The 24,752-nt window shown below is 43.0% G+C and overlaps 1 protein-coding gene across 2 annotated transcripts in view; it reads right to left on the bottom strand.

Moving 5' to 3' along the window:
• MDGA2 (MAM domain containing glycosylphosphatidylinositol anchor 2) overlaps positions 1–24,752 on the bottom strand; it is a 1,144,403-nt gene that overhangs the window by 362,254 nt on the left and 757,397 nt on the right. For both annotated transcript variants that reach the window (XM_073609471.1, XM_073609469.1), the window contains exon 6: positions 18,127–18,396. In XM_073609471.1, the coding sequence (XP_073465572.1) occupies positions 18,127–18,396 (270 nt within the window). The remainder of the gene's footprint in view (positions 1–18,126; positions 18,397–24,752) is intronic.

A 24,752-nucleotide genomic window follows, 5' to 3' on the forward strand; every position in this document is an offset into this window, starting at 1 on the left:
ATCCTGACTTCTTTATGTCACAAAGCTGTCACAATTTATGTGAAGTATGATAAATATATGTTGTCTAAAATACTGCATCTTGATTGTGTTGGTTTTCTGTATCCAAGGCCATGTAATAACGCCTTTAAAGCTTCAAAGTGGACACGTTTCAAGTCACAGCTGACAGTTATTGGAAAGGTTTGATGATCATGAATTTTAAGAAGGAGCAGACAAGGGCACATGGCATTGATCCCTTTCCATCACAGATTTACACTGTTCTCTAATAAGTTTAGGGACTAAGGACCCTTTCACGCGATCAGAGCGATCGGGTCAGCCTGTCTGTTTTTCAGGCGGGCCCGATCGAGCCACCCATTGTCCTCAATGGCGAGGCGGATGTCAGCGGACATATGTCCGCTGACATCCGATCAGCCAGAATTCGCTGAAAACAAATGGATGATGATATGTTTGCCATCCGTCCAGCGGGTTGGATTGGATGAAAACAGACAGGCTGTCCATTTTCTTTCCATCTCCCCATAGAGTAGAGCGGCACTCTGACAGGTCCGTCTCTGCACAGTGAGCGGAGACAGACCTGTCATCGGCCTGCTCAGCGGGGATCGCTCCGCAGAGTCCGTCTAAATGGATCCCGTCTTTAAAGCCCAATTGAACCTTCAGTTTAAATTAGCTAAGTACATTCCAGGTGCAGCAAAACAAAAGGTGTGCAACGTTTTACAGTACATTGTCTTCAGAAAGCAGCCACAGGGAAGTAGAAAAGAGTAAAAAACCTGTCCCTTGCCTGAAACTTCAGAGTGGGACACTTGCTCCTTGTAGGGAAGCAATTGCAGGCAGGTGGCCTACTGTCAGTTTTGCCAGCTTGGCTGCCCAGGTGGAGGAAGGGGTTAATATTTTACCACCTTCCCTGTGTTTGTGGACTTCTCCGTGTGAGCTTCTCCAAGAATGGACTATTCCCGTTATTACTTCACCAGTTCAGGTAACCAGGGCAGGCTCAGTTAGGTGTAGCTAGGTTGAGCACGTTTCTGCATGTTATATATGTTCTACTAAATTCTCAGTAAAGTTGTTTCTACTGCACTGAACCTGGTCGGAGGTTACTCAATGGGGTGCATGTTGCGTCTTGGCGTACTCCTAAAGAACCTGGGTCTCTAAAAGCACTATAGGATATATAGCATCACTACAAGAAGTTAACTCGCAAAGTGAAAAAGAGGTAGTTGTCATGGGTAACTGAAAGGAAGAACAGTTACAAGCAACCTGTTAGCGTGGTTCCTGGTTAAGTGATGGATCCTTCATGGACAGAAGGTCAGTGCTCCAACTCCCATCCTAGCTGTTCATCTATTTCCGTCACCAGGGGAAGACTAGCATTACGAGGATCTAAGGCCTGATTACTAGGTACGGAAAAGTGAGGGTTAACGAGCACGCATGGGACCCTCTATGTGCTCAGTGGGACCCCATTTTGTTACTGGGAGTGAGGTAACAAGAATGCTGGACTGGTGAAGTTGCTATGGTTCTGCATGTCCCTCCGAATGCAACACATACTGTACATCTATGCAAGTGTGTAGTGACGGGACAGAACATCTTTAGAAGGAACTCCACACGCTCACTATACACAAGTGGCCCATCTCTGAGTCAGGAGTCTGCCTTAATGTTTGATTCTGCACATGACGACAGCCTCCACCTGGTCCCAGGCATTGGTGAGCACACCCTCGGGCAGGGCGTTACCCCAGGTGCACAGGCGCAGCTGGACCCAAACCACACAGCGGTGTCACTGCAGAGGTCCTACACATACCCTACTGAGTCAGATGTATAGCTCTGCAATCAGAAGAGCTCAAGCTTCCCATTGAACAGAGAGCTCTCACTCTGACCAGGGGGCATGTCAGACCACTGCAAAGAGATCACGGTCTCTTGATAGAGAACAATGGGCCTTCTCTGCAGCATTCTGACAGGGGACAGACTTCTTCACGCTGGCTGAGGCTGCTTTAGAGAGAAAACCAAATGTAAGACTTTGAGCACTTTATGTTGTGATGCATCTGGAATGTGTTTAGTTGCCTGGTAATTCCACTGACCTTTAGGACTACTATTCATAGTATAATTTTGCAGTTAGCTAGTCCAGTAGATATTTTCACAGACCTGTAGCAGTCTCAATCTAGTACACAAATTCCTTTCATAAAGGTTTCTTTTTGGCTTTTGGGTAGGTGCAGTCTACTATAGAAGTTGGCCTCTATAACTCAGGTTTACTTTTGACATGCCTGTCCTAGGTTATGGGTAATAGCTAGGACTAGTAATTTATTTTACAAATCAAAACTGGAGACCTGTGAACCTACAGTGCATCCGGAAAGTATTCACAGCGCTTCACTTTTTCCAACTTTTGTTATGTTACAGTCTTATTCCAAAATGGATTCAATTCATTGTTTTCCTTAAAATTCTACAAAACATAACCCATAATGACAATGTAAAAGAAGTTTGTTTGAAATCTTAGCAAATGTATTAAAAAAAAAAAAAAAATGAAAAAAAAAAAAAAAAAATCACATGTACACAAATATTCACAACCTTTGCCATGACATTCTAAATTGAGCAGGTGCATCCTGTTTCCACTGATCATCCTTGAGATGTTTCTACAACTTGATTGGAGTCCACTTGTGGTAAATTCAGTTGATTGGACATGATTTGTAAAGGCACACAGCTGTCAATATAAGGTCCCACAGTTAACAGTGTATGTCAGAGCACAAACCAAGCCATGAAGTCCATGGAATTGTCTGTAGACCTCCGAGACAGGATTGTATCGAGGCAAAGATCTGGGGAAGGGTAAAGAAAAATTTCTGCAGCATTGAAGGTCCCAATGAGCACACTGGCCTTCATCATCTGTAAATAGAAGTTTGGAAACACCAGGACTCTTCCTAGAGCGTGCCGTCTGGCCAAAGTGAGTGATCAGGGGAGAAGGACGGTAGAGTGGCCAGACGGAAGCCACTCCTCAGTAAAGGGCACATGACAGCCCACCTGGAGTTTGCCAAAAGGCACCTGAAGGACCCTCAGATCATGAGAAACAAAATTCTCTGGTCTGATGAATTAAAGATTGAACTCTTTGGCCTGAATGGCAACATCATGTCTGAAGGAAACCAGGCACCGCTCATGACCTGGACAATACCATCCCTACAATGAAGCATGGTGGTGGCAGCATCATGCTGTGGGGATCTTTTTCAGCAGCATGAGCTTGGAGACTAGTCAGAATGGAGGGAAAGATGAATGCAGCAAAGTACAGAGACACCCTTGATGAAAACCTGCTCCAGAGCTCTCTGGACCTCAGACTGGAGTGAAGGTTCATCTTTCAACAGGACAACCATCCTAAGCACACAACCAAGATACAAAGGAGTGGCTACAGGACAACTCTGTGAACGTCCTTGAGTGGCCCAGCCAGAGCCCAGACTTGAGCCCGATTAAACATCTCTGAAGAGATCTGAAAATGCCCCGTCGCTCCCAAACCAACATGATGGAGCTTGAGAGGTCCTGCAAAGAAGAATGGGAGAAACTGCCTAAAAATAGGTGTGCCAACATCATACTCAAAAAGTCTTGAGGCTGTAATTGGTGCCAAAGGTGCTTCAACAAAGTATTGCGCAAATGCTGTGATTACTTATGTACATGGGAATTTTTTTATTTTTAATAAATTTGCTAAGATTTCAAACAAACTTCTTTTACGTTGTCATTATAGGGTATTGTTTGTAGCATTTTGAGAAAAATAATGAATTTAATCAATTTTGGAATAAGGCTGTAACATAACAAAGTGTGGAAAAAGTGAAGGCTGTGAATACTTTCTGGATGCACTGTATCGTGGCCAAGTCAGTGACGTTTGCCACCAATAAAAAGCAGCTGCTAAGAGAGTAAACCTTAAAAGTCCTATCTTTAAACAAATCATAATAATTAGATTGCCAATGTATATTCATCTACGATATATGCAACATTTCAATATCAAGTAATTATTTTGGGGTTATGAGAGCTGATGCATTCACATTTTCAATTTAAATGCAAATATTTTTAATAGTTCTCGCTCAGTTTTCTGTGTTTCCATTTGTGGTTGGGAAAAATGGAAAATAAATAAGAGTTTCTTTCTTTTTTTATATAAGTTGTATATACACTACACAGACACAGTGTATGAAAAAGTAAATTCACATCACGGGAATTGTTGACTTTTTTGACAGATTTGAACAGGAAAACATTTGATTTTCATTTAGATGGTACCTACAGATACCTGGTAAAGGTGATATACTTGAAAAAATAACATGTAAAATTGGCATGGTATATTCATTATCTTTAACTAAAGTAACAAAAATGCAAATTTATTGTATGGAAAAAGTAAGTACACCCTTACATTTACCACTATTTCGAGCCCTTGAATTCAGAATCCAATGTTTCAGATTAGGTGGCAATGCAACCAGTCCTATCTAGGGCCTGGTGTCTTTGCTATTGACATGTCTAGTGACGTCATGCTCTAAAGTTTCTTATGCCGCGTACACACGATTGGACTTTACAGCATACTTGGTCCGGCGTACCGGATTTCGTCGGACAATTCGACCGTGTGTGGGCTCCAGCGGACTTTGTTTTCTCAAAAGTTTGACAGACTTAGATTTGAAACATGTTTCAAATCTATCCGACGGACTCGAGTCCGGTCGAAAAGTCCGCTCGTCTGTATGCTAGTCCAACGGACAAAAACCGAAGCTAGGGCAACTATTGGCTACTGGCTATGAACTTCCTTGTTTTAGTCCGGTCGTACGTCATCACGTACGAATCCGTCGGACTTTGGTTGATCGTGTGTAGGCAAGTCCGTTCATTTGGAAAGTCCGTTGTAAAGTCCGTCGAAAAGTCCACCGGGCAAAGTATGCCGTAAAGTCAGGTTGTGTGTATGCGGCATTAGAAAGAAAATTGTTGACACCTCTGAGTCTGACAAGAGATGTTAAAAGCTTGCCAAATGATTTGAAATCAACCATTACAGTATAAGGGAAATAATATACGGGTGGCAAAAATTTCAAACAACTGCTAGTTTGTCCAGGACTGGCCAGCCCAGCAAACTCAACCCAAGAGCTAAATGTTGATGCTAAAAAAAGTCACCAAGAGCCCAAAAATGTAATCTTAAGGTAATCAAGTAACTCTTGCAACAGTCAGGGTCAAATAGCATACACCCACAATCAGAAAGAGACTGCACAAATCAACCTACATGAGAGGTGTTTTAAGAAAAAAAACCTTCACTCTCCAAAAAGAATATCAGAGCAAAATTACAGTTAGCCATTAAACCTATAAGTAAAGACCAGGCCTTCTTGAACAACATGCTGTCATTGGTCTAAAAAATAAATTTGAACTGGAAAGGAGTCTTTCAAGATAATATTGGTCCAGAGCACACCAGCAAATCCATCAAGGAATGGCTCAAAAAGAAAAACGTGTTATGGACTGGATTGGTGTACTGAAATAGGTTATGGACTGCCCTAGTCAAAGCCCCAATTTGATTCCTATTGAATTTTGAAGTGGGATTTTGAAAAGAGCAGTTCATACAAGAAAGCCTACAGCATCTTGCAACTGAATGAATTTTGCAAGGAGGAATGATCAAATGTACAAAACACCTAAAAGATGTCTGCCTTAGGTGTACTTACTTTTTCCAGTACACAGAACATCTACCGATATTTTGGTTGAATAAATGATTGAAAAGGCATATTTCTTGTGCTCTGCTTGAGTAAAGATCTAATGGTGTGCACTTGATTTTTCACATGACTGTATCTGTATATAATTTGTGGTGGAGGAACTTGACTGACCTGCACAGAGTCCTGACCTCAACCCAATAGAACACCTTTGGGATGAATTAGAGTGGAGACTGTGAGCCAGACCTTCTTGTCCCACATCAGTACCTGACCTCACAAATGCGCTTCTGGAAGAATGGTTAAACATTCCCATAGACACACTCCTAAACCTTGTGGACGGCCTTCCCAGAAGAAATGAAGCTGTTAAAGCTGCAATAGGTGGGCCAACTCAATATTGAACCCTATGGACTAAGACTGAGATGCCATTAAAGTTCATGTGTGTGTGTAAAGGCAGGCATACCAATACTCTTTTATGCTCAGAGGGCTGGATATTTTCCTTTAAATAAAGTATAGAATGATCAAAAACCCAGATTGTTATGCTGATTGTGTCCGATTGGGAGGGATTCCCCCCTCACTTTTTGTCCTGGAGAAACAACAAACCTGGATTTACACCTTTGCATTTTTGCTTGATGCTCTCTCTTTTAAATTCAGTGAAAATGCATAAAACCGGAGCGCATGTGCAATGCTCATCAATGTGTGTTATGCATTTTGAAAATTAATACAAAGTGCATTGTAACACCTGTTAATAATGTGTCCTTTTTGATTCCAAAGGAAAACACACCATAAAGAAAAAAAGCATTGGTGTGAATAAGCCAAACCCAAACCCCCACCCGAATGCAGCCTGCCATGTTAAACAATTACCTTCCTTCCTATTCCAGTATGCCTATGCAGCGGTACCCCCGTAGGGGCTGCTAAGTGATGTGGCCCACTTGTCACACTGCTCAGCCCGGCACTCACTTCCCAGACACTCCAAGACAATGAACAGTCCGTTGGCTTTGTTTTTGTTGTTTTTATTGAGGGGATAAACTTGGACGGGTAAAGGAATATATGGGATGCCCAGTGAAATAATAGAAAAGTTGCAAGGGACAACTATGTACACTCTTTGTACACTTCTCCAGACTCCTCCAGCACAACTCTTAGCTTGCCATCTAGCGGTTCTCTCCATCCCTCCTGGATGTCGATCCTATTTAGTGGTTCCAGGATAAGCTAGCACATGGTGGTTAGACCTGACACTGGCTCAGCCAGGCCTAAGTAACTTGCCCTTTGCAGGCAGGGACTGCAGGCCCTTATAATGTAGCAGAAAATATGAAAAGCCTTATTAGTGCTAGCTGTCCTTCTGGTGGACTACTGCTCCCAGTCAGTCCTCTTCAGGCCCTTCCAGCCTTTCTGCCTGCAGCTGCCTATGACATTGCAATCCTTACTACTGGCTCCACACCAAGCTCTGACGGTTTCCTCTGAGTCCTCTCTGGCATGCCTCTCTAGTCCTCCCGACTGCACATGTCACTCACCAGTCCTCCTGGCTGCAACCGGTGGTTCCCCCCTAAAGACTTGCCCAGCAGTACTAGCTCCTGCTGTCCTCTCTGACTCCTCCTGTGCCTCCTGTTCAGATCCTTCATGAGTTCTTGAAGGGCTCTGTCCTGCACCCGAGTCCCAGGCCAAGGTCACCCCCCCAAACTGGAGAACTCCCTCAAAGGTCCCGACAGCCTAGTACTCCATCCTCAGTTCTTCCACCCAACTCCTCCCCAGCTGGGCTGACCCTAGGTATTTCAAGGAGACCTGCCCCCTGCCAAGCCTAGTTGGGGATTGGTCAGGGCTCCCGGAGACGCCCCAGACAGCTCCACCCCTCTTGCCCTCCTTTTCTTCTAGAATCCTCCAGAAGAAAGAGGGAGGTGACAGTTGAGTGATGCTGTTTGTGAGTCACAGCTGCTACTCTCAGCCACTCCCAACCCACACCGATCAAAACGGCCTTCCAGCTAGGCCTGCCTAAATTTTCCTGTACTTACAAAAATCCTAACTTCTAGCACCTACCTGTCTGGTACAGCATGGCACTTCCAGCAACATTGTCATTGCTGGCCAGCGGCCCCTACATGTGTGCACATAGGACCCTAAGGGTATGCTTATTCCAGCCACCCCGAAGGGAACCCCTACATGGCTATCTGTCCAGGTAACAAAAAGAGCAGGTGAAGATCTCCAGAGAGGACACAAGCAGAAATAATAACTGACAGTTCTAACCATGTCCTACTCTATCCAAAGAAAAAAAAGTTTTGGTTAACGATACATATAAACTTGGTGTATTGCTGTGCTTTTGAAATTGATGTCACATTGGAACACGTGTGACACATGATAAAGTGTACTACAAAACTTTTGGTACGTTTTAGTATTTTAGGATTCTTTACCGTGTGGAATTCAGTTCAGGAGGAAGTGATGTATTTTAAGAAATGGTTGTGATCTGATATAGTTAGTCAGGTTGAAAAAATGACACAAGTCCACCTAGTTCAACCAATAATAGAAAAAAAAAAATAAAATGCAATTGAACTGTACGGTAAAGCAGTTTATGTTAGTTTTGCTAGTTTTTAACTGTACTATTTCTTTAGACATGGATTCCTATACATCGCTCTGCATGGTGATGTGTTTACAATGATCTTAACTGCATTCTTTGCGAATGATCCAGCAGAGCAAGGAAAGGGCACATCATTTTTACTGTGTGCATCTCCCGTCTCCATTCAACTAAACAAAGGTCACTTTCATGAACTGTATCAAATCCCAAGCTTTTGATTCTGAAGGTCAAGGATGGGAACTTTTTTAAAGTTTCTATGATGATACATTATGCACAACCTTGAACATTCAGAGGGAAATAAAATCCCTTCCTCAAATCCAAGTGAAGTCTACCACGATCATTTTTTTTTTTAAGGCAGGGACCCACTGAACCCAGGATGATGAAGCCTTATGCCCCGTACACATGGTCGGACATTGATCGGACATTCCGACAACAAAATCCATGGATTTTTTTCCGACGGATGTTGGCTCAAACTTGTCTTGCATACACACGGTCACACAAAGTTGTCGGAAAATCCGATCGTTCTGAATGCGGTGAAGTAAAATTCGTACGTTGGGACTATAAACGGGGCAGTAGCCAATAGCTTTTGTCTCTTAATTTATTCTGTACAAACGCACACCACACTTTTCACATATTTATTTGTAAATAATTTTGAAAAACATTTTTCATTTTCCTTCTACTTTACAATTATGTGCCACTTTGTGTTGGTCTATCACATAAAACCCCAATAAAATACATTTTTGGTTGTAACATGACAAAATGTGGAAAATTTCAAGGGGTATGAATACTTTTTCAAGGCACTGTAGGCTGTTCACTGCAAGGGAAGATGCCCCAAAGCTTAATGAATGCCTTCATGTTCTTCTGACTTACATCATGCAGTTACAGTATATGCATGTAAAATAGCATTTATTTTCTAAAGCTGGCTACACATTATACAATTTTCTTGTACAATTTTCCTTTAGATTTACCAACATCATATAATATGAGGTCAAACCTAAACACTTTCAAATTGTATGCAATCAGGCAGACCCTTGCACTACATAGTTGGAGGTAACAAGCAAATTGTATAATGTGCAGCCAGCTTTACTTTCCTAACATGTGAATGGGTGTTCTTTGCAAAGCAAAAGTACAACTTCCCTTGCAAAGTGGACAGCCTATTTGCCTTTAATAAATCAACCACCTAGTGTCAAACAATTGTGTCCATTGATAGGTGTTTTGCATCAGCAAAGGATGGTGAGTAGGGATGAGCCGAACACCCTTCAGTTTGGTTCGCAGCAGAACATGCGAACAGGCAAAAAAAACACACGAACACCATTAAAGTCTATAGGGAAACGAACATGAATGATCAAAAGTGCTCATTTTAAAGGCTTATATGCAAGTTTATTGTCATAAAAAGTGTTTGGGACCCAGGTCCTGCCCCAGGGGACATGTATCAATGCAAACATTTTTTTTTAAAAACAACCGTTTTTTCGGGAGCAGTGATTTTTTTTTAATGCTTAAAGTGAAACAATAAAAATGAAATATTCCTTTAAATATCGTGACTGGGGGGGTGTCTATAGTATGCCTGTAAAGTGGCGCATTTTTCCTGTTAAACACAGGAAAAATGCGCCACTTTACAGGCATACTATAGACACCCCCCCAGTCACGATATTTAACAGTACCACATCAAAGTGACATTTCTAAAGGAAAAAAGTCATTTAAAACTGATTGCGGCTGTAATGAATTGTGGGGTCTTGGCAATATAGATAAAACTAATTGAAAAAAGAGCATGGGGTCCCCCCCCCAGTCCATTACCAGGCCCTTTGGGTCTGGTATGAATATTAAGGGGAACCCTGAACAAAAATTATAAAAAAAAATTGCGTGGGGGCCCCCTAAGATCCGTACCAAGCCCTTCAGGTCTGGAATGGATTTTAAGGGGAACCCTGCGTCAAAAATGTTTAAAAAAAATGGCGTAGGGGTCCCCCCCAAATCCATACCAGATCCTTTTCCGAGCACGCAACCTGGCAGGCCGCAGGAAAAGAGGGGGGGATGAGAGAGCACCCCCCCTCCTGAACTGTACCAGGCCACATGCCCTCAACATGGAGGGTGCTTTGGGGTCTGACAAGGGCCTCATCCCCACAACCCTTGCCCGTTGCCCCGTGGCCTCAGAGGGGGGCGGGGTCACCTGTTTATGTCACAGGGTGGCGCCTCCCTCAGTTATATAAGAAGTGTCAAAGTGAAGACGTGTCAGTCAGCAGGAGCCTCCCATAGAGGCGGATCAGTTGCCGCTTTTTGTTTTCGGTCCGTCGGGCGGCATGAACTTACAGGGGGGGACATTTTTATTTTTTTATTTTTTAATAAAGGACTTGTCCCAAGCTGTCTCTTGTCTTTTTTACCATTTTTGACACTTTTTTGTGAAATGGTAGTGTGCAGTGTACCCCATTACCAATTCACACAGGGGGGGAGGCCAGGATCTGGGGTCCCCTTGATAAAGGGGGTTTCCATATTTCGATAAGCCCCCCCGCATGCATACCCCCACAACCACCGGGCAAGGGGTTGTGGGGATGAGGCCCTTATCTCCATCATAATGGGGACAAGGTGCTTTGGGTTCAGACCCCAAAGCACCCTATCCATGTTGAGGGCATATGGCCTGGTACGGTTCCGGAGGGGGGCCGCTCTCTCGTCCCCCCTTCTTTTCCTGTGGCCTGCCAGGTTGTGTGCTCGGATAAGGGTCTAGTATGGATTTTGGGGGGACCCCTACGCCATTTAAAAAAAAATTTTGGTGCAGAGTTCCCCTTAATTTCCATTCCAGACCTGAAGGGCCTGGTATGGATTTTAGGGGGACCCCCCACGCAATTTAAAAAAAAAAATTTGGTTGGGGTACCCCTTAATATTCATACCAGACCCAAAAAGCCTGGTAATGGACTGGGGGGGGAGGGGGGGTCCCATGCTCTTTTTTTCAATGAGTTTTATATATATTATAGCCGCGATCAGTTTTAAATGACAATTTTTCCTTTAGAAATATAATTTTGCTGTGGTACTGTCCTAAACACAGGAAAAATGAGCCACTTTGCAGGCATACTATAGACACCCCCAGGCACGATATTTAAAGTAATATTTCATTTTTATTTTTTCACTTTAAGCATTAAAAAAAAATTAGCACTTTTGATTTTCATGTTAGTGTCCCATAGACTTTAATGGTGTTCCGACGCTGTTCGGAGAACAGGCGAACACCCGATGTTCGAGTTTAACTTACGTTCGACTCAAACATCGGGCTCATGCCTAATGGTGAGGTGGGGCATTTACCTATAAGCATACCATGTAAAAATGTAATTTCTCCTTTATATAGTTTGTGCGCTGTTCCCAGACAGCTTTGGCCTAAAATCTGTATTTCAAAAAAAAAATCACTCCTTTGATGCCTTACTGTACAGTGAGGGAAAAAAATATTTGATCCCCTGCTGATTTTGTACATTTGTTCACTGACAGAAAAATGATCAGTCTATAATTTTATTGGTAGGTTTATTTTAACAGTGAGAGACAGAATAACAACAAAAATATCCAGAAAAACGCATTTCAAAAAAGTTATAAATTGATTTGCATTTTAACCACTTGCCACCCAGGCCAGTTCCTCTCTACAGTGAGATATCTCACCTCTAGGCTGGGAAGCCTGAAATAAAAAAACAATGTCAGCTTTCCAGCCGAGGCAGCATGACAGGTGAATGATGTCACATCACGCCCGGCCTCCAAACAATCATAGAGACTCTGGGGACCATCTGGTCTGTCGGAAATCTCTATGGTCAACATCTGGAGCCAGCGGATCCGTTAACTGACTCACCGATGGCAAGGGTGAGTAGGTAGAAGCAACGGAGGGTGGCGGGAGGGGAACGTCCCCTCTCACCACCCGTAAGAACGATTAATCGGCTGAACAGTCACTATGATCATTCTTATGGTGTAGGGAATCGCCGGCTCTAAAAGATGATATATGAATGATGCCTGTAGCTGCAGGCATCATTCAGATATCCCCGCTCAAAGTCAAGGATGTCATATGATGGCCGGCGGGTGGGAAGTGGTTAATGAGTGAAATAAGTATTTGATCCCCTATCAACCAGCAGGATTTCTGACTCCCAAGTGTCTTCTATACAGTTAACAAGCTGAGCTTAGGAGCTCTCTCTTAAAGGGCGTGTTCCTAAGCTCAGCTTGTTACCTGTATAAAAGATACCTGTCCACAGAAGCAATCATCAGATTCCAATCTCTCCACCATGGCCAAGACCAAAGAGCTGTCCAAGGATGTCAGGGACAAGATTGTAGACCTACACAAGGCTGGAATGGGCTACAAGACCATCGCCAAGCAGCTTGGTGAATGGGTGACAGCAGTAGGTGTGATTATTCACAAATGGAAGAAACACAAAATAACTGTAAAACTTCCTCGGTCTGGGGCTCCATGCAAAATTTCACCTTGTGGAGTTCCAATGATCATGAGAATGGTGAGCAATCAGCCCAGAACTACATGGGAGAATCTTGTCAATGATCTCAAGGCAGCTGGGACCATAGTCACCAAGAAAATAATTGGTAACACACTACTCCGTAAAAGACTGAAATCCTGCAGCGCCCGCAAGGTCTCCCTGCTTGAAAAAGCACATGTACAGGACCGTCTGAAGTTTGTTAATGAACATCTGAATGATTCAGAGGAGAACTGGGTGAAAGTGTTGTGGTCAGATGAGACCAAAACCAAACTCTTTGGCATCAACTCAACTCAGCCTGTTTGAAGGAGGAGGCATGCCGCCTATGACCCCAAGAACACAATACCCACCATCAAACATGGAAGTGGAAACATTATGCTTTGGGGGTGTTTTTCTGCTAAGGGGACAGGAAAACTTTGCTGCATCAAAGGGACGATGGACAGGCCATGTACTGTCAAATCTTGGGTGAGAACCTCCTTTCCTCAACCAGGGCATTGAAAATGGGTCGTGGATGGGTATCCCAGCATGACAATGACCCAAAACACATGACCAAGGCAACAAAAGAGAGGCTCAAGAAGAAGCACATTAAGGTCCTGGAGTGGCCTAGTCAGTCTCCAGACCTTATTCCCATAGAAAATATGTGGCGGGAGCTGAAAGTTCGAGTTACCAAACGTCAGCCTTGGAACCTTAAAGACTTGGAGAGGATCTGCAAAGAGGAGTGGGACAACATCCCTCCTGACATGTGTGCATACCTGGTGGCCAACTATAAGAAACGTCTAACCTCAAATTGCCAACAAGGGTTTTGCCACCAAGTACTAAGTCATGTTTTGCGAAGGGGTCAAATACTTATTTTACTCATTAAAATGCAAATCAATTTATAACTTTTTTAAATGCTTTTTTCCTGGATTTTTTTGTTGTTATTCTGTCTCTCACTGTTAAAATAAACCTACCAATAAACCTAGGGACGTCGATCCCTACTCTTCCTCCTTGGGACCGATGTCCATTGCACAGAAGCTGGTGATCGTTTTTTTCTCCTCACGGTGTCAGCGTGAGGAGAAAAAAAACAAAACGATTACCGATCTTCTGTTTACATCACATGATCAGCTGTCATTGTCTGACAGCTGATCATGTGGTAAGGGACTGGAATCGACCCCCTACTCCGATCTGTGATCACCCGAGTCTCATTGACTCTGTAAGCACAGCGTGCGCCACGCTCGCCCTGCAGGGGCGCGCGGGTAACGTACAAAGGGGAGGATGTCTATTGATGGCCTCCCGGAAAAGTAGATCCATGCTGTAGCTGTCGTTCAGCTATAGCATGGATCTGAAGGGGTTAAAGGCTGATTTCACTAAGATACACTATTTAGTATAGGGGCTCAGTGTGTTAAAAAACAGTAAGCCGTTTTCATACAGTGTCCTTGGTTTTAATGCCTTACCAGTAGGCCGTAACTGACATTCCTAATGGCGATCAAAAAAACTCCCACCAAAGTGACCAGCCATTTCCTGTTCAAGTTCTAGGACACTCCAAACATTCCAGCATTCTAAGAGCAAGCGCGATTCCATGTCGCAAACCCAGGCATGCCATTTTGATCTGCCCACCCTATATAAATAAGAGTGCACTGAGCATGTAAAGTTTTGGAATGCGAAAGTATGCTCACTTCTGTGATGCTGGGATTGAGCATCTAATGTCCGAAGTGTCCAGAAACTTAGGTGAAACACGGCTGATCGGTTTGGTTGAAGTTTTTATGCAGGCTTGGGGATGTTGGCCGTGGTCCACTGGTATTAAAATTAAGTATACTGGTTTAAAACTGCACAGAATTTAACACACAGGGGCCCCTAGACAGCAGATAAAATAAAAAAAGTGGAGCTATGGTCCAGATTTCTAATTTTTAATAATGCAATCAAGTGTCTTGGGTTATCAGAAACACTTGTAATCCTGTACGGTTTTATTTAAATAGTGAAGGATCAAAAGTACCAAAGGTTTAACACTGTCAGCTTTGGGCAAGGATTCCAGAGGGTCCTGTATATCTTGCTGACCATTGATCTGGCGGAATTCACTTAATGTTCATTGAGAATATATACACACACATACTAAATGGGTATTTTTTGTAATACCTTTACCTGTAGATCTCTTTTAATATGTAAAGTCAGTTGCAAAAGATAGATTTTACATGCGCGCACAGCGTACAAGAATTAGAAAGCAGCCCAGAACGCACTCCCCTCCCCCAACAGAGAGCCTGGGATTCTGGAAGGCTTTTACTAATGTATGGATATCGATTCAACAATATGAACAAAGGAGATCTTCTCATCTTCATTCAGATGAATTATGCATTTCTGTGATTTCTACATTTCTCTGAAATGTTATATATTTATTTTTTTGTGATAAGAAATTCCAAAGCCACATTGTTAGTATTCATACAATTTAAACATGATTACAGTTTGAATTTAAAACCTTACCAGGCTGGCATGCATATGACGTTCCTGGGAGAATAGCCACATTGACCCACAGTTCTTTGCTGAATAAGTCTAAGTTAATTCAGCTTTGTTTACCCCATGCTTATTCTCTCCGATTCTTTATTTTCCAGCTGCCTTAATTATCTTCACAATCAACAGTTTAGTCTCCCCTTCAAAAATGTCTGACTGGAATGCATGGGTATTAAAGGGAAACTATTGTACATATTAAACTACTACACTCTCGCAGCAAGTGAAAATTAGAAACACCAGGTAGACAGTCCACTGATCTAATGCTTCTAACCAGGTAAACTAGGTTAACCTAATTCTTTAAAAATTCTTTGTTGTCAGAAATTCTGAAGACATCTATTACCAAAGAAAGATATGTCAAATTTTAGGCATTAACAGAATCATATAACCTTTAGTAAAAAGTGAATTTCAACTTAATTAGTAGGTTCAGATAAACAGGAATGCTTAAAGTATAACTAAATGGCCACAAAGCATGTGCCATAATGTACAGGTATGCACAGTTTACTTGCCTAACATGTTGGACTCACCTACTGGTAGGCTGTCCTCCAGCCCTGACAAGTCTACGCTTCCCCTTGTTGCTGTTAATATCTTCTCTAGATTTATTCTGGCCCATTACTTTTTTCTTCCACCAATGAGTGGCCACCAATTATCTAACACCTATCTGTGGTCATGGTATTTGTTTCGGCAACCAGCTCTTTTTCCTGGCATCATTGGATATGACCAGAGGTATTGTGCATGCAGTGCAAAAAAAGGAAGAACATTCTGACAGAATATTTCTTCAAATGAGGCAGAACTTTGGGCCAATTCCAGGTTCAGGTTCCCCCTCGTCCCCCACTTTCTCCTTTCCACCATTGAAGCATCTTAGGTAACTTTAAAAATAATGCATACATATTTTTTTCTAAGTGTTTTCAGGTTTGTTTGGTGGGGTTAGAGGTTACCGGTTGTCAGAGGAAATGAGGAGGTGGGGTGCCCTCTTTGCTTTGAACAATAAAAGTTTTTTGAGAGCTTACGGGCTACACAGTAAATCTCATTGTATCAGATCTTATTTATGGGAGGAGAAGAAACACAGAAAATATTGGCACCCATTGCTGGAGATTTGGAGCAGCATACAGGCTTGAGATCAGTACCAAGAGACAACCATTCCTAGATTGAAGTTGAAAGATGATCCAAAGGCTTCAAGAGAACAGTGTAAAGCTTGCTAAAAGCATTTAAATCTTGATAGTTTCTGAAACACGAGTAAAACATGTTTTCCCATCAATGGGAACTAGAAGAAAACATGTACAGTTTAACCTTGGAATGTGAGCATAATTTGTTCTGGAAACATGCTTGTAATCCAAAGCACTCGTATATTAAAGCAAATTTCCCCATAAGAAATAATAGAAACTCGATGATTCATTCCACAACCATTTATTCATAGGTCCTTCAGTCTATAGTCCATATAACAAGATTAAAGCAATGTGACGTTGAGGCAACTTCAGGGAATGTCTGGGTGATCTTCTTGTAATGGCGGATCCGAATCACATCAATTAAGATGAGGATCCGACTTAAAGCTCATGCACACTGCAGCTCCAAAAAAGCTGCTTTTACAGGCATTTGGGCTTTTATTTCAGCTTGAAGAAGCTAGTGCTTTTTTGTGCTCTTGTGCACATTTTTATTGAGGAGAAATATAGTTATAGAGCTAGTCTGTTGGAAAGACTCAATTTAGGCGCCACATCCCTTATTTGCAAAAAAAACATAGAAAAGGAGGAATTGGAACTTTTTAAGTTCAAACATAAACAAAATTTAGAAAAATAGAAAATATTTATTCAGATTAAAAATACATAAGTGAAAAAAGAAAAACCACAGTACAGCAGTAACAAATACCAACAGAAGTATAATTGCATCTCTACATGTTTCGCCATTCACGGCTTCTTCAGGAGATTCTGTTACAATAAACTCTGTATGCATAGACTGATCACTTCAAAGTTTCAAGAATACAATCATCAAACAGTTGTGGAAAGGCATGCAGGGCCATTTGGGAGCATCATAGAGAAGGGTTAAAGACTGGGAAGAATTGAAAGTCCATCTCAATAAATTTTTCTTTCAGAACAAAACAAGGTCTTGATATCACCAGTAGGTTACAAGTGCTCCATTTGCAAACAAGGGAGAAAAATAGACTTTTTGAATCTAGAAAGATTCTCAAAGTGTTCCAAACTTCCCTATTGTTTTTTGGAGCCCTAAGCAGCATGCCTCCTTCCATGGACTGAACCAGACTTTTTCTAGATTCAAAAAGTCTATTTTTCTCCCTTGTTTGCAAATGGAGCAATTGTAACCTTTATTGAGATGGACGTTCAATTCTTCCCAGTCTATTACCCTTCTCTATGATGCTCCCAAATGGCCCTGCATGCCTTTCCACAACTGTTTGATGATTGTATTCTTGAAACTTTGAAGTGATCAGTCTTTGCATACAGAGTTTATTGTAACAGAATCTCCTGAAGAAGCCGTGAATGGCGAAACATGTAGAGATACAATTATACTTCTGTTGATATTTGTTACTGATGTACTGTGGTTTTAATTTTTTCGCTTATGTATATTTAATCTAAATAAATATTTTCTATATTTCTAAATTTTGTTTATGTTTGCACTTAAAAAGTCCCAATTCCTCCTTTTCTATGACATTTTTATTGAGCTCCTTTGCGCTCCTTTGAGCATACGCATTTTTTTTTTTCACAAACCCTCCTTAAAGTTTATGGGCACAAGTCAGACAGAAGTCGCCTTGAAGTAGTACAGGAAACTTTTCTAAAGTCGGAGCGACTTCAGTAGTGCTCATCAAAACAGCTCTCATTGACTAAATTTCACATGTCACGCAACTTGGAGTCTCAAAAGTCAGATCCCAAGCTACTCTTATTGCAAGACCTCGCTCCTTTATCAAGTTAAAACTTATAAAAAAAATTGTTTGCTCGTCTTGTAAAACACTCGCAGCCCAAGTTACTCAACAATTTAAATATTTAGCCAGTCCTTTAAGATGAATTAACTGTAGGTTATAGCTTTGGAAAGTGCTTACCTCTAACAATGATACTGGTGGACTTTTTTGCTGGATTGCCGACATTGTTGTTGGCGACACAGCTGTAGGTCCCAGCATCCTCCGATGTGATGGATGGTATAGTGAGCGTCCCGCTGTTAAGTACTGCCTTTTCTGGGAGATTCCCAACAGATCTAACCCAAGTCAGTGTCGGTGTGGGTTCTCCACCTGTTGTGACACACACTAGCGTTATTGCCTCCCCCGGATTCACAACAATGGGATCATCCACCAGCAGTTTGATAGACGGCGATGCTGAAAATTGAGACAAGGAAGAAAGCAAAGACAAACCTGTAAATTCAACAACATATGTATTTACAGACAACAAATACAATCTCCCATACTGTCTTGAGACAGGCTGTATTAATTGAAGTCCCACTTCGACCAAAATATTTCCTAGTGATGTATAGAGTAGAGAAGAGATGAAAGTTTATGCGATTGATCCCCTCCCGCAGTGCTTTTGCGTTCTGCAGATTGGGACCCTTACACAAGGATTACTGCTAGTAGCTATAGCTGCCGGCAGTAACCACATGTAACATATCTGACAGGCTGGTTGTACCTAGGTCAATCGATGGATTGACTTGGATACAACCAGCCTGCCCAAAGATGGATTGAATGTTGATTAATCTACAGCTGGCTTAACTTTCCTTACTACATGCAGTGACTCAATGTACTGAAGGTAGTGGATCAACATGACAGTCAGGAAACTAGCAATTACAAAAGAGGTCAGCATTGGTAGCCCTCAGTTTTCTCGCTAGCTAGGTATATTTTAAAAAAATAAATACATTTAATTTCACTTTTATATTACTACATGCATTTTGTAGAGAGAAAAGACTGGGAATATAAAGGAGCACAGGAACTGAATACATTATAGTGTGGTCCACATCGAGAAAAGGGTATTTATATGCCACTTTGATTAACTGGGTTGTCATTTTTGTGTAACCTACAAAAAAAAAGTGTTTTCCCACACTTCTTATTTCTTGGACTCATTAGGAATAAAGCTTGCCTGCCCCACTGATTTGTATCTACATCTCCCACCTGGGCGTATTCTCAATTTTATATACACTATGTTACCAAAAGTATTGGGATGCCTGCCTTTACACGCACATGAATTTTAATGGCATCCCTTAGTCTATGGAGTTCAATATTGAGTTGGTCCACCCTTTGCAGCTATAACAGCTTCAACTCTTCTGGGAAGGCTGTCCACAAGCGCATGGTCAGGCACTTATGTTGGACGAGAAGCTCTGGCTTGCAGTCTCCACTCCAATTCATCCCAAAGGTATTCTATCAGGTTGAGGTGTAGGCCAGTAAAATTCCTCCACCCCAAACTCACTCATCTATGTCTTTATAGACCTTGCTTTGTGCACTGGTCCAAATCATTTGGTGGTGGTGGTGGGGTGGGGTGGGGTGTTATGGTGTGGGGTTGATTTTCAGGGGTTGGACTTGGCCCCTTATTTCCAGTGAAGTGAATTCTTAAGGCGTCAGCATACCAAGACATTTTGGACCATTTCATGCTCCCAACTTTGTGGGAATAGTTTGGGGATGGCCCCTTCCTGTTCCAACATGACTGGGCACCAGTGCACAAAGCAAGGTCCATAAAGACATGGATGAGCGAGTTTGGGGTGGAGGAACATGACTGGCCTGCACAGAGTCCTAACTTCAACCTGATAGAACATTTTTGGGATGAATTAGAACGGGGACTGCGAGACAGGCCATCTCGTTCAAAAACCGCTTCTGGAAGAATGATCAAACATTCCCATAGACACACTCCTAAACCTTGTGGACAGCCTTCCCAGAAGAGTTGAAGCTGTTATAGCTGCAAAGGGTGGGCCAACTCAATATTGAACCCTACAGACCAAGATTGGGATGCCTTTAAAGTTCATGTGCGTGTAAAGGCAGGCGCCCCAATACTTTTGATAATATGCTGTATATGTATACCTGTGCAATTTTCTAAATTAATTGAGGAACACCGTGACTTGCACAGAATGCTAAGTATTTTCAGTATCTTGCATAGAAACCTGCCCCGTGCCCTACAGCTCTGCCTGTAAGATTATGCCATCTAACATACATTTCATGTTAATCAGTCTGACGTCTGGTGCTTAAGTCAAGAACTTAATTCATTGTCATTTAACAAACATTTAAGCACTGGGGGAGGGTGTTAAATAAACCATAAAAAAAAAATAATATGATATTTACTTATTTTTACATTTAAGTAAAGATAGATGTCCTTTAGATACAGTACATTTAAAAAAATTACAAGCACAGTAATTATGATTATAGAAGGTGACAGATTTTAAGCATTCACAGTGTCTTGGCTGTTTTTATCCTTTCAGAGTCATGACATTCTATTTGTCCATATTTCTTGGGTATGGAGAGCCTGAGAGGTTTAATATGATTCATAACGAAGTGCTAAAGTTTAATTACTTGTTTTCCTTTGGCCCAGAATTAGAGCAAGCTTAAATATTCTAATAAAATCCTTCTTTACTCCCCATCTGTCTAGCAGTTCCGAGCATACTGATTTATAGAGCAGATAAAACATCAAAATAGAAGCACAGATTGTGAAAATAATTTATCAGTGGTCACACATAGGATGTTGGCTCTTTATTTTCTGCAATGTCTTAAAAACGATATAATTACTGCAGATCTTTAAACGTATAGCTGTTTTTTGTCTTGGCACAAACAAGTAACAAATTACGGTGCTTGGTGGACACACTGTCCGTGGACTAGGAGCTTCAGTACCCAGTGTAGTTGTAGTCTATAATAAATCACATTGCAGTTGGCATCTCCATATCCACCTACATTAGAGGACTAGCAAGCCAATGTCAATCTGACCCCATTTAAAGTGGCACAAGGTTTTTTACCTTCATACATTCTATGCATAAAGGAAAAAAAAATCTTCTGTGTGCAGCACCCCCCCTAATACTTACCTGAGCCCCCTCTTGACCCAGCAATGTCCACGAGAGCCTTGCCTCTTTGGGGACTCACACGCCCGTTTGGCTTTTGGCAGCAGCGGGAGCCATTGGCTCCCGCTGCTGTCATCACAGACACATACACAGCCGCGGCTCAGGAGTGTGCCTGCTTGGGTGCCCCCAGAGCAAGCTGCTTGCCATGGGGGCACCCAGCAGGAGGGAGGGGCCACGAGCACCGGTGAGGGACCCAAGAAGCAAAATCATTACACAGAGCAGACAAGTATGACAGGTTTGTTATTTTAATGTAAAAAAAAAACAAGGGTTTAGCAAAACTAAGCGTTTGATATACCTACAAAGATAGAAAAAAGGATTAACCCCTAACTGGACTTTGAAGGCACTCAAAATACGTATAAGTAGAGGATTGTAAATATTTTATTAATAAATACATGTAGTGAAAAAATACAGAATAAAAATGGCGGAATGTTAGGCAAAAATGCATATGAATTGAAACAGTCAATACAATAATTGATGATGGTACCTTATAATTCACCCAACACGTTTCGGAGTTTTCATCTCCCTCTTCGGGGGTACATAAGAGAATCAATTATGTGTCTAGAATGTATTAACAAATAGTAGGGATGAGCTTCGTGTTTGAGTCGAACCCATGTTCGACTCGAACATCGGCTGTTCGTCGAATTGCGAACGATATGGGCCGTTCGCGCCAAATTCGTGTGGCGCGTCATGGCCCATAATTCACTGCGGCATCGCAGTGCATTGCTTGCTGATGATTGGCCAAGCATGCACTATGACCCACATGCTTGGCCAATCACAGCGCCGCCTTAACAGAGGGCCGTAATTGGCCAAAGCCAAGGAGGCTTTGGCCAATTATGGCTCAGGGGATTTAGTACACGCCCCACACTATATAAGGCCGCCTGCACGGCGGCCCTGTGCAGTGTGTTCCGGTGTGCTGAGAAAGAGAGAGAGAGAGAGAGACAGTGTCATTTCATTTGAGTTAGCTAGATTAGGCAGGACAGTCAGTCAGTTAGCTGCACTTAAAGTGTATTGTCTATATATATGCATCCCAGGTGTTGCATATATATATATATATATATATATATACACTGTATTCAGTTTAGCTAGATCCGTTCCTGTTATCTTCTAGACTATTTACATTTAGTGCAGTGCGTCCTGCTCACAGTGTTCAGCTAGATCCGTTCCTGTTATCTTCTTACTGACAGGCAGGCTTGTCTTGTTACAGTATTTTGAAGAAAATTACTGGTGTTCTTTTGATCCTATTAGTACCACAGTCAGGCAGCTAGACTATTTACATTTAGTGCAGTGCGTCCTGCTCACAGTGTTCAGCTAGATCCGTTCCTGTTCTCTTCTTACTGACAGGCAGGCTTGTCTTGTTACAGTATATAAAGCTACCTGAAGAAAATTACTGGTGTTCTTTTGATCCTATTAGTACCACAGTCAGGCAGCTAGACTATTTACATTTAGTGCAGAGCGTCCTGCTCACAGTGTTCTGCTAAACCTACAAGTTAGTGGGGTGCGTCCTGCTCACAGTGTTCAGCTAGATCCGCTTCTGTTATCTTCTTACTGACAGGCAGGCTTGTCTTGTTACAGTAAATACAGCTACCTGAAGAAAATTGCTTGTGTTCTTTTGATCCTATTAGTACCACAGTCAGGCAGCTAGACTATTTACAGTTAGTGCAGTGCGTCCTGCTCACAGTGTTCTGCTAAACCTACAAGTTAGTGGGGTGCGTCCTGCTCACAGTGTTCAGCTAAACCTACAAGTTAGTGGGGTGCGTCCACCTCACAGTGTTCAGCTAAACCTACAAGTTAGTGGGGTGCATCCACCTCACAGTGTTCAGCTAAAGCTACCTGTAGAAGGTTGGTGGTGTTCTCATACTACAGGCAGGCAGTTGATTTTGCTAGCTGCAGTATCAGTACATATATATATATATATATATATATATATATATATATATATATATCCCAGCTTAGTGCAGCTACAGGCCATTAGTATGTCTGGAAGGCCAAGAAGGAGAGGCAGACAGTCACAAGCCAATAAGAGAGGGCAAGCAGGCTCTGTGTCTAGTGCTGGTCGTGGAGACGGTGCATCCTCATCAGCACGTGGCCATGGGACACGCTTGGCCTTTTTTTCGGCAGCTGGCCATGTTGAGCCGCAACATGCGGAAGACTTGGTCGAGTGGATGACCAAGCCGTCCTCATCCTCCTCATCCTCTCTCACCCATGCCCAGGGTACTTTGAATGGCAAAGCAGCGGCCTCTTCCCTCGGCTCAATGTCATCAGTGACTCCTTCCCTAGCCCCACCATGTCCTCCTGAGGAGTCCCTCGAACTGTTTGACCACAGTGTTGGGTACATGCTCCAGGAGGATGCCCAGCGTTTGGAAGGCTCTGATGATGATACTGAGCTCGATGAAGGCAGTAACATGAGCACGGACAGAGGGGGTGCCCAAGAAGGACAGCAATCTGGCAGTCATGCTCCCCCTGCTGCAGCATACTGCCAGGTTTGCTCCAGTGATGAGGAAGGAGGGGATGATGAGGTCACTGACTCAACGTGGGTGCCTGATAGGAGAGAGGAGGAGGAGGAGGCGGCACATCACCAACGAGGCAGGATGCCCTCCAGGGGCCAGCCTAAGGGCAGCACATTGACTGCATCACACCCCAAAGCTCCACATGTGCAGGGCGCTGCAGTCTCTGCGCGTTATTCAAAAAGTTCTTTGGTGTGGGCCTTTTTTGAGACGAGTGCATCAGATCGCACCGCTGCTATTTGCAACATATGTCTCAAGCGTATCTCGCGTGGCCAAAACATCTCCCGCTTGGGTACCACATGCTTGACCAGACATATGTTGACCTGCCATGCAGTTCGTTGGCAAGCGTATCTAAAAGACCCACACCAAAGAACAAAGAGGACCTCTCCTTGCTCCTCATCAGCTGAGATTTCCAACCCCACTAGACCTTCAGTCCTCTCTGAGACCTGCACTGAGAGGAATGAAGGTGTAGAATTAGGTGTGTCACAGCCAAATACTTGTGGGCAATCTGATTTTGGTACACCGACGTCAGATTGTACCAGGCAAATTTCCCTGCCCCAGCTGCTGCACCGCCGAAAGAAGTTTGCTCCCAGCCATCCACATGCCCAGCGGTTGAATGCTAGCTTGGCAAAATTGCTAGCACTTCAACTGCTGCCTTTTCAGTTGGTAGACTCTGCCCCCTTCCGTGAGTTTGTGGAATGTGCGGTTCCTCAGTGGCAGGTACCCAAACGCCACTTTTTCTCACGGAAGGCGATTCCGGCTCTCTACCAGCATGTGGAAGGCAATGTCCATGCCTCGCTGGACAGGGCGGTCAGCGGTAAGGTGCATATTACCGGGAAGGATGGGGCTGGGAAGGATGCAGGACAAGGTTCAGTAGTGTTGGAGGTTGTTCCACCACCACGCCTCCAAAATGCTAATGATTGTGACACACCTCTCTCCTCCACCCCCTCCTCTTCTTCTTCCTCCATGGCCTCTTCCTCGGAACCAGTGGTGCTCCGTAGTCGTTCAAGGGGCTACGCAAGTACGCAGGCCAAAAGATGCCATGCGGTGCTTGAGCTGGTGTGCCTGGGGGACAGGAGCCACACTGGGGCAGAGGTTCTGTCAGCTCTGCAGGGGCAGGTTCAGAGGTGGTTGACGCCACGCC

Source organism: Aquarana catesbeiana, linkage group LG13 (genome assembly GCF_042186555.1).
Source record: "Aquarana catesbeiana isolate 2022-GZ linkage group LG13, ASM4218655v1, whole genome shotgun sequence".
NCBI classification, from domain to species: domain Eukaryota; kingdom Metazoa; phylum Chordata; class Amphibia; order Anura; family Ranidae; genus Aquarana; species Aquarana catesbeiana.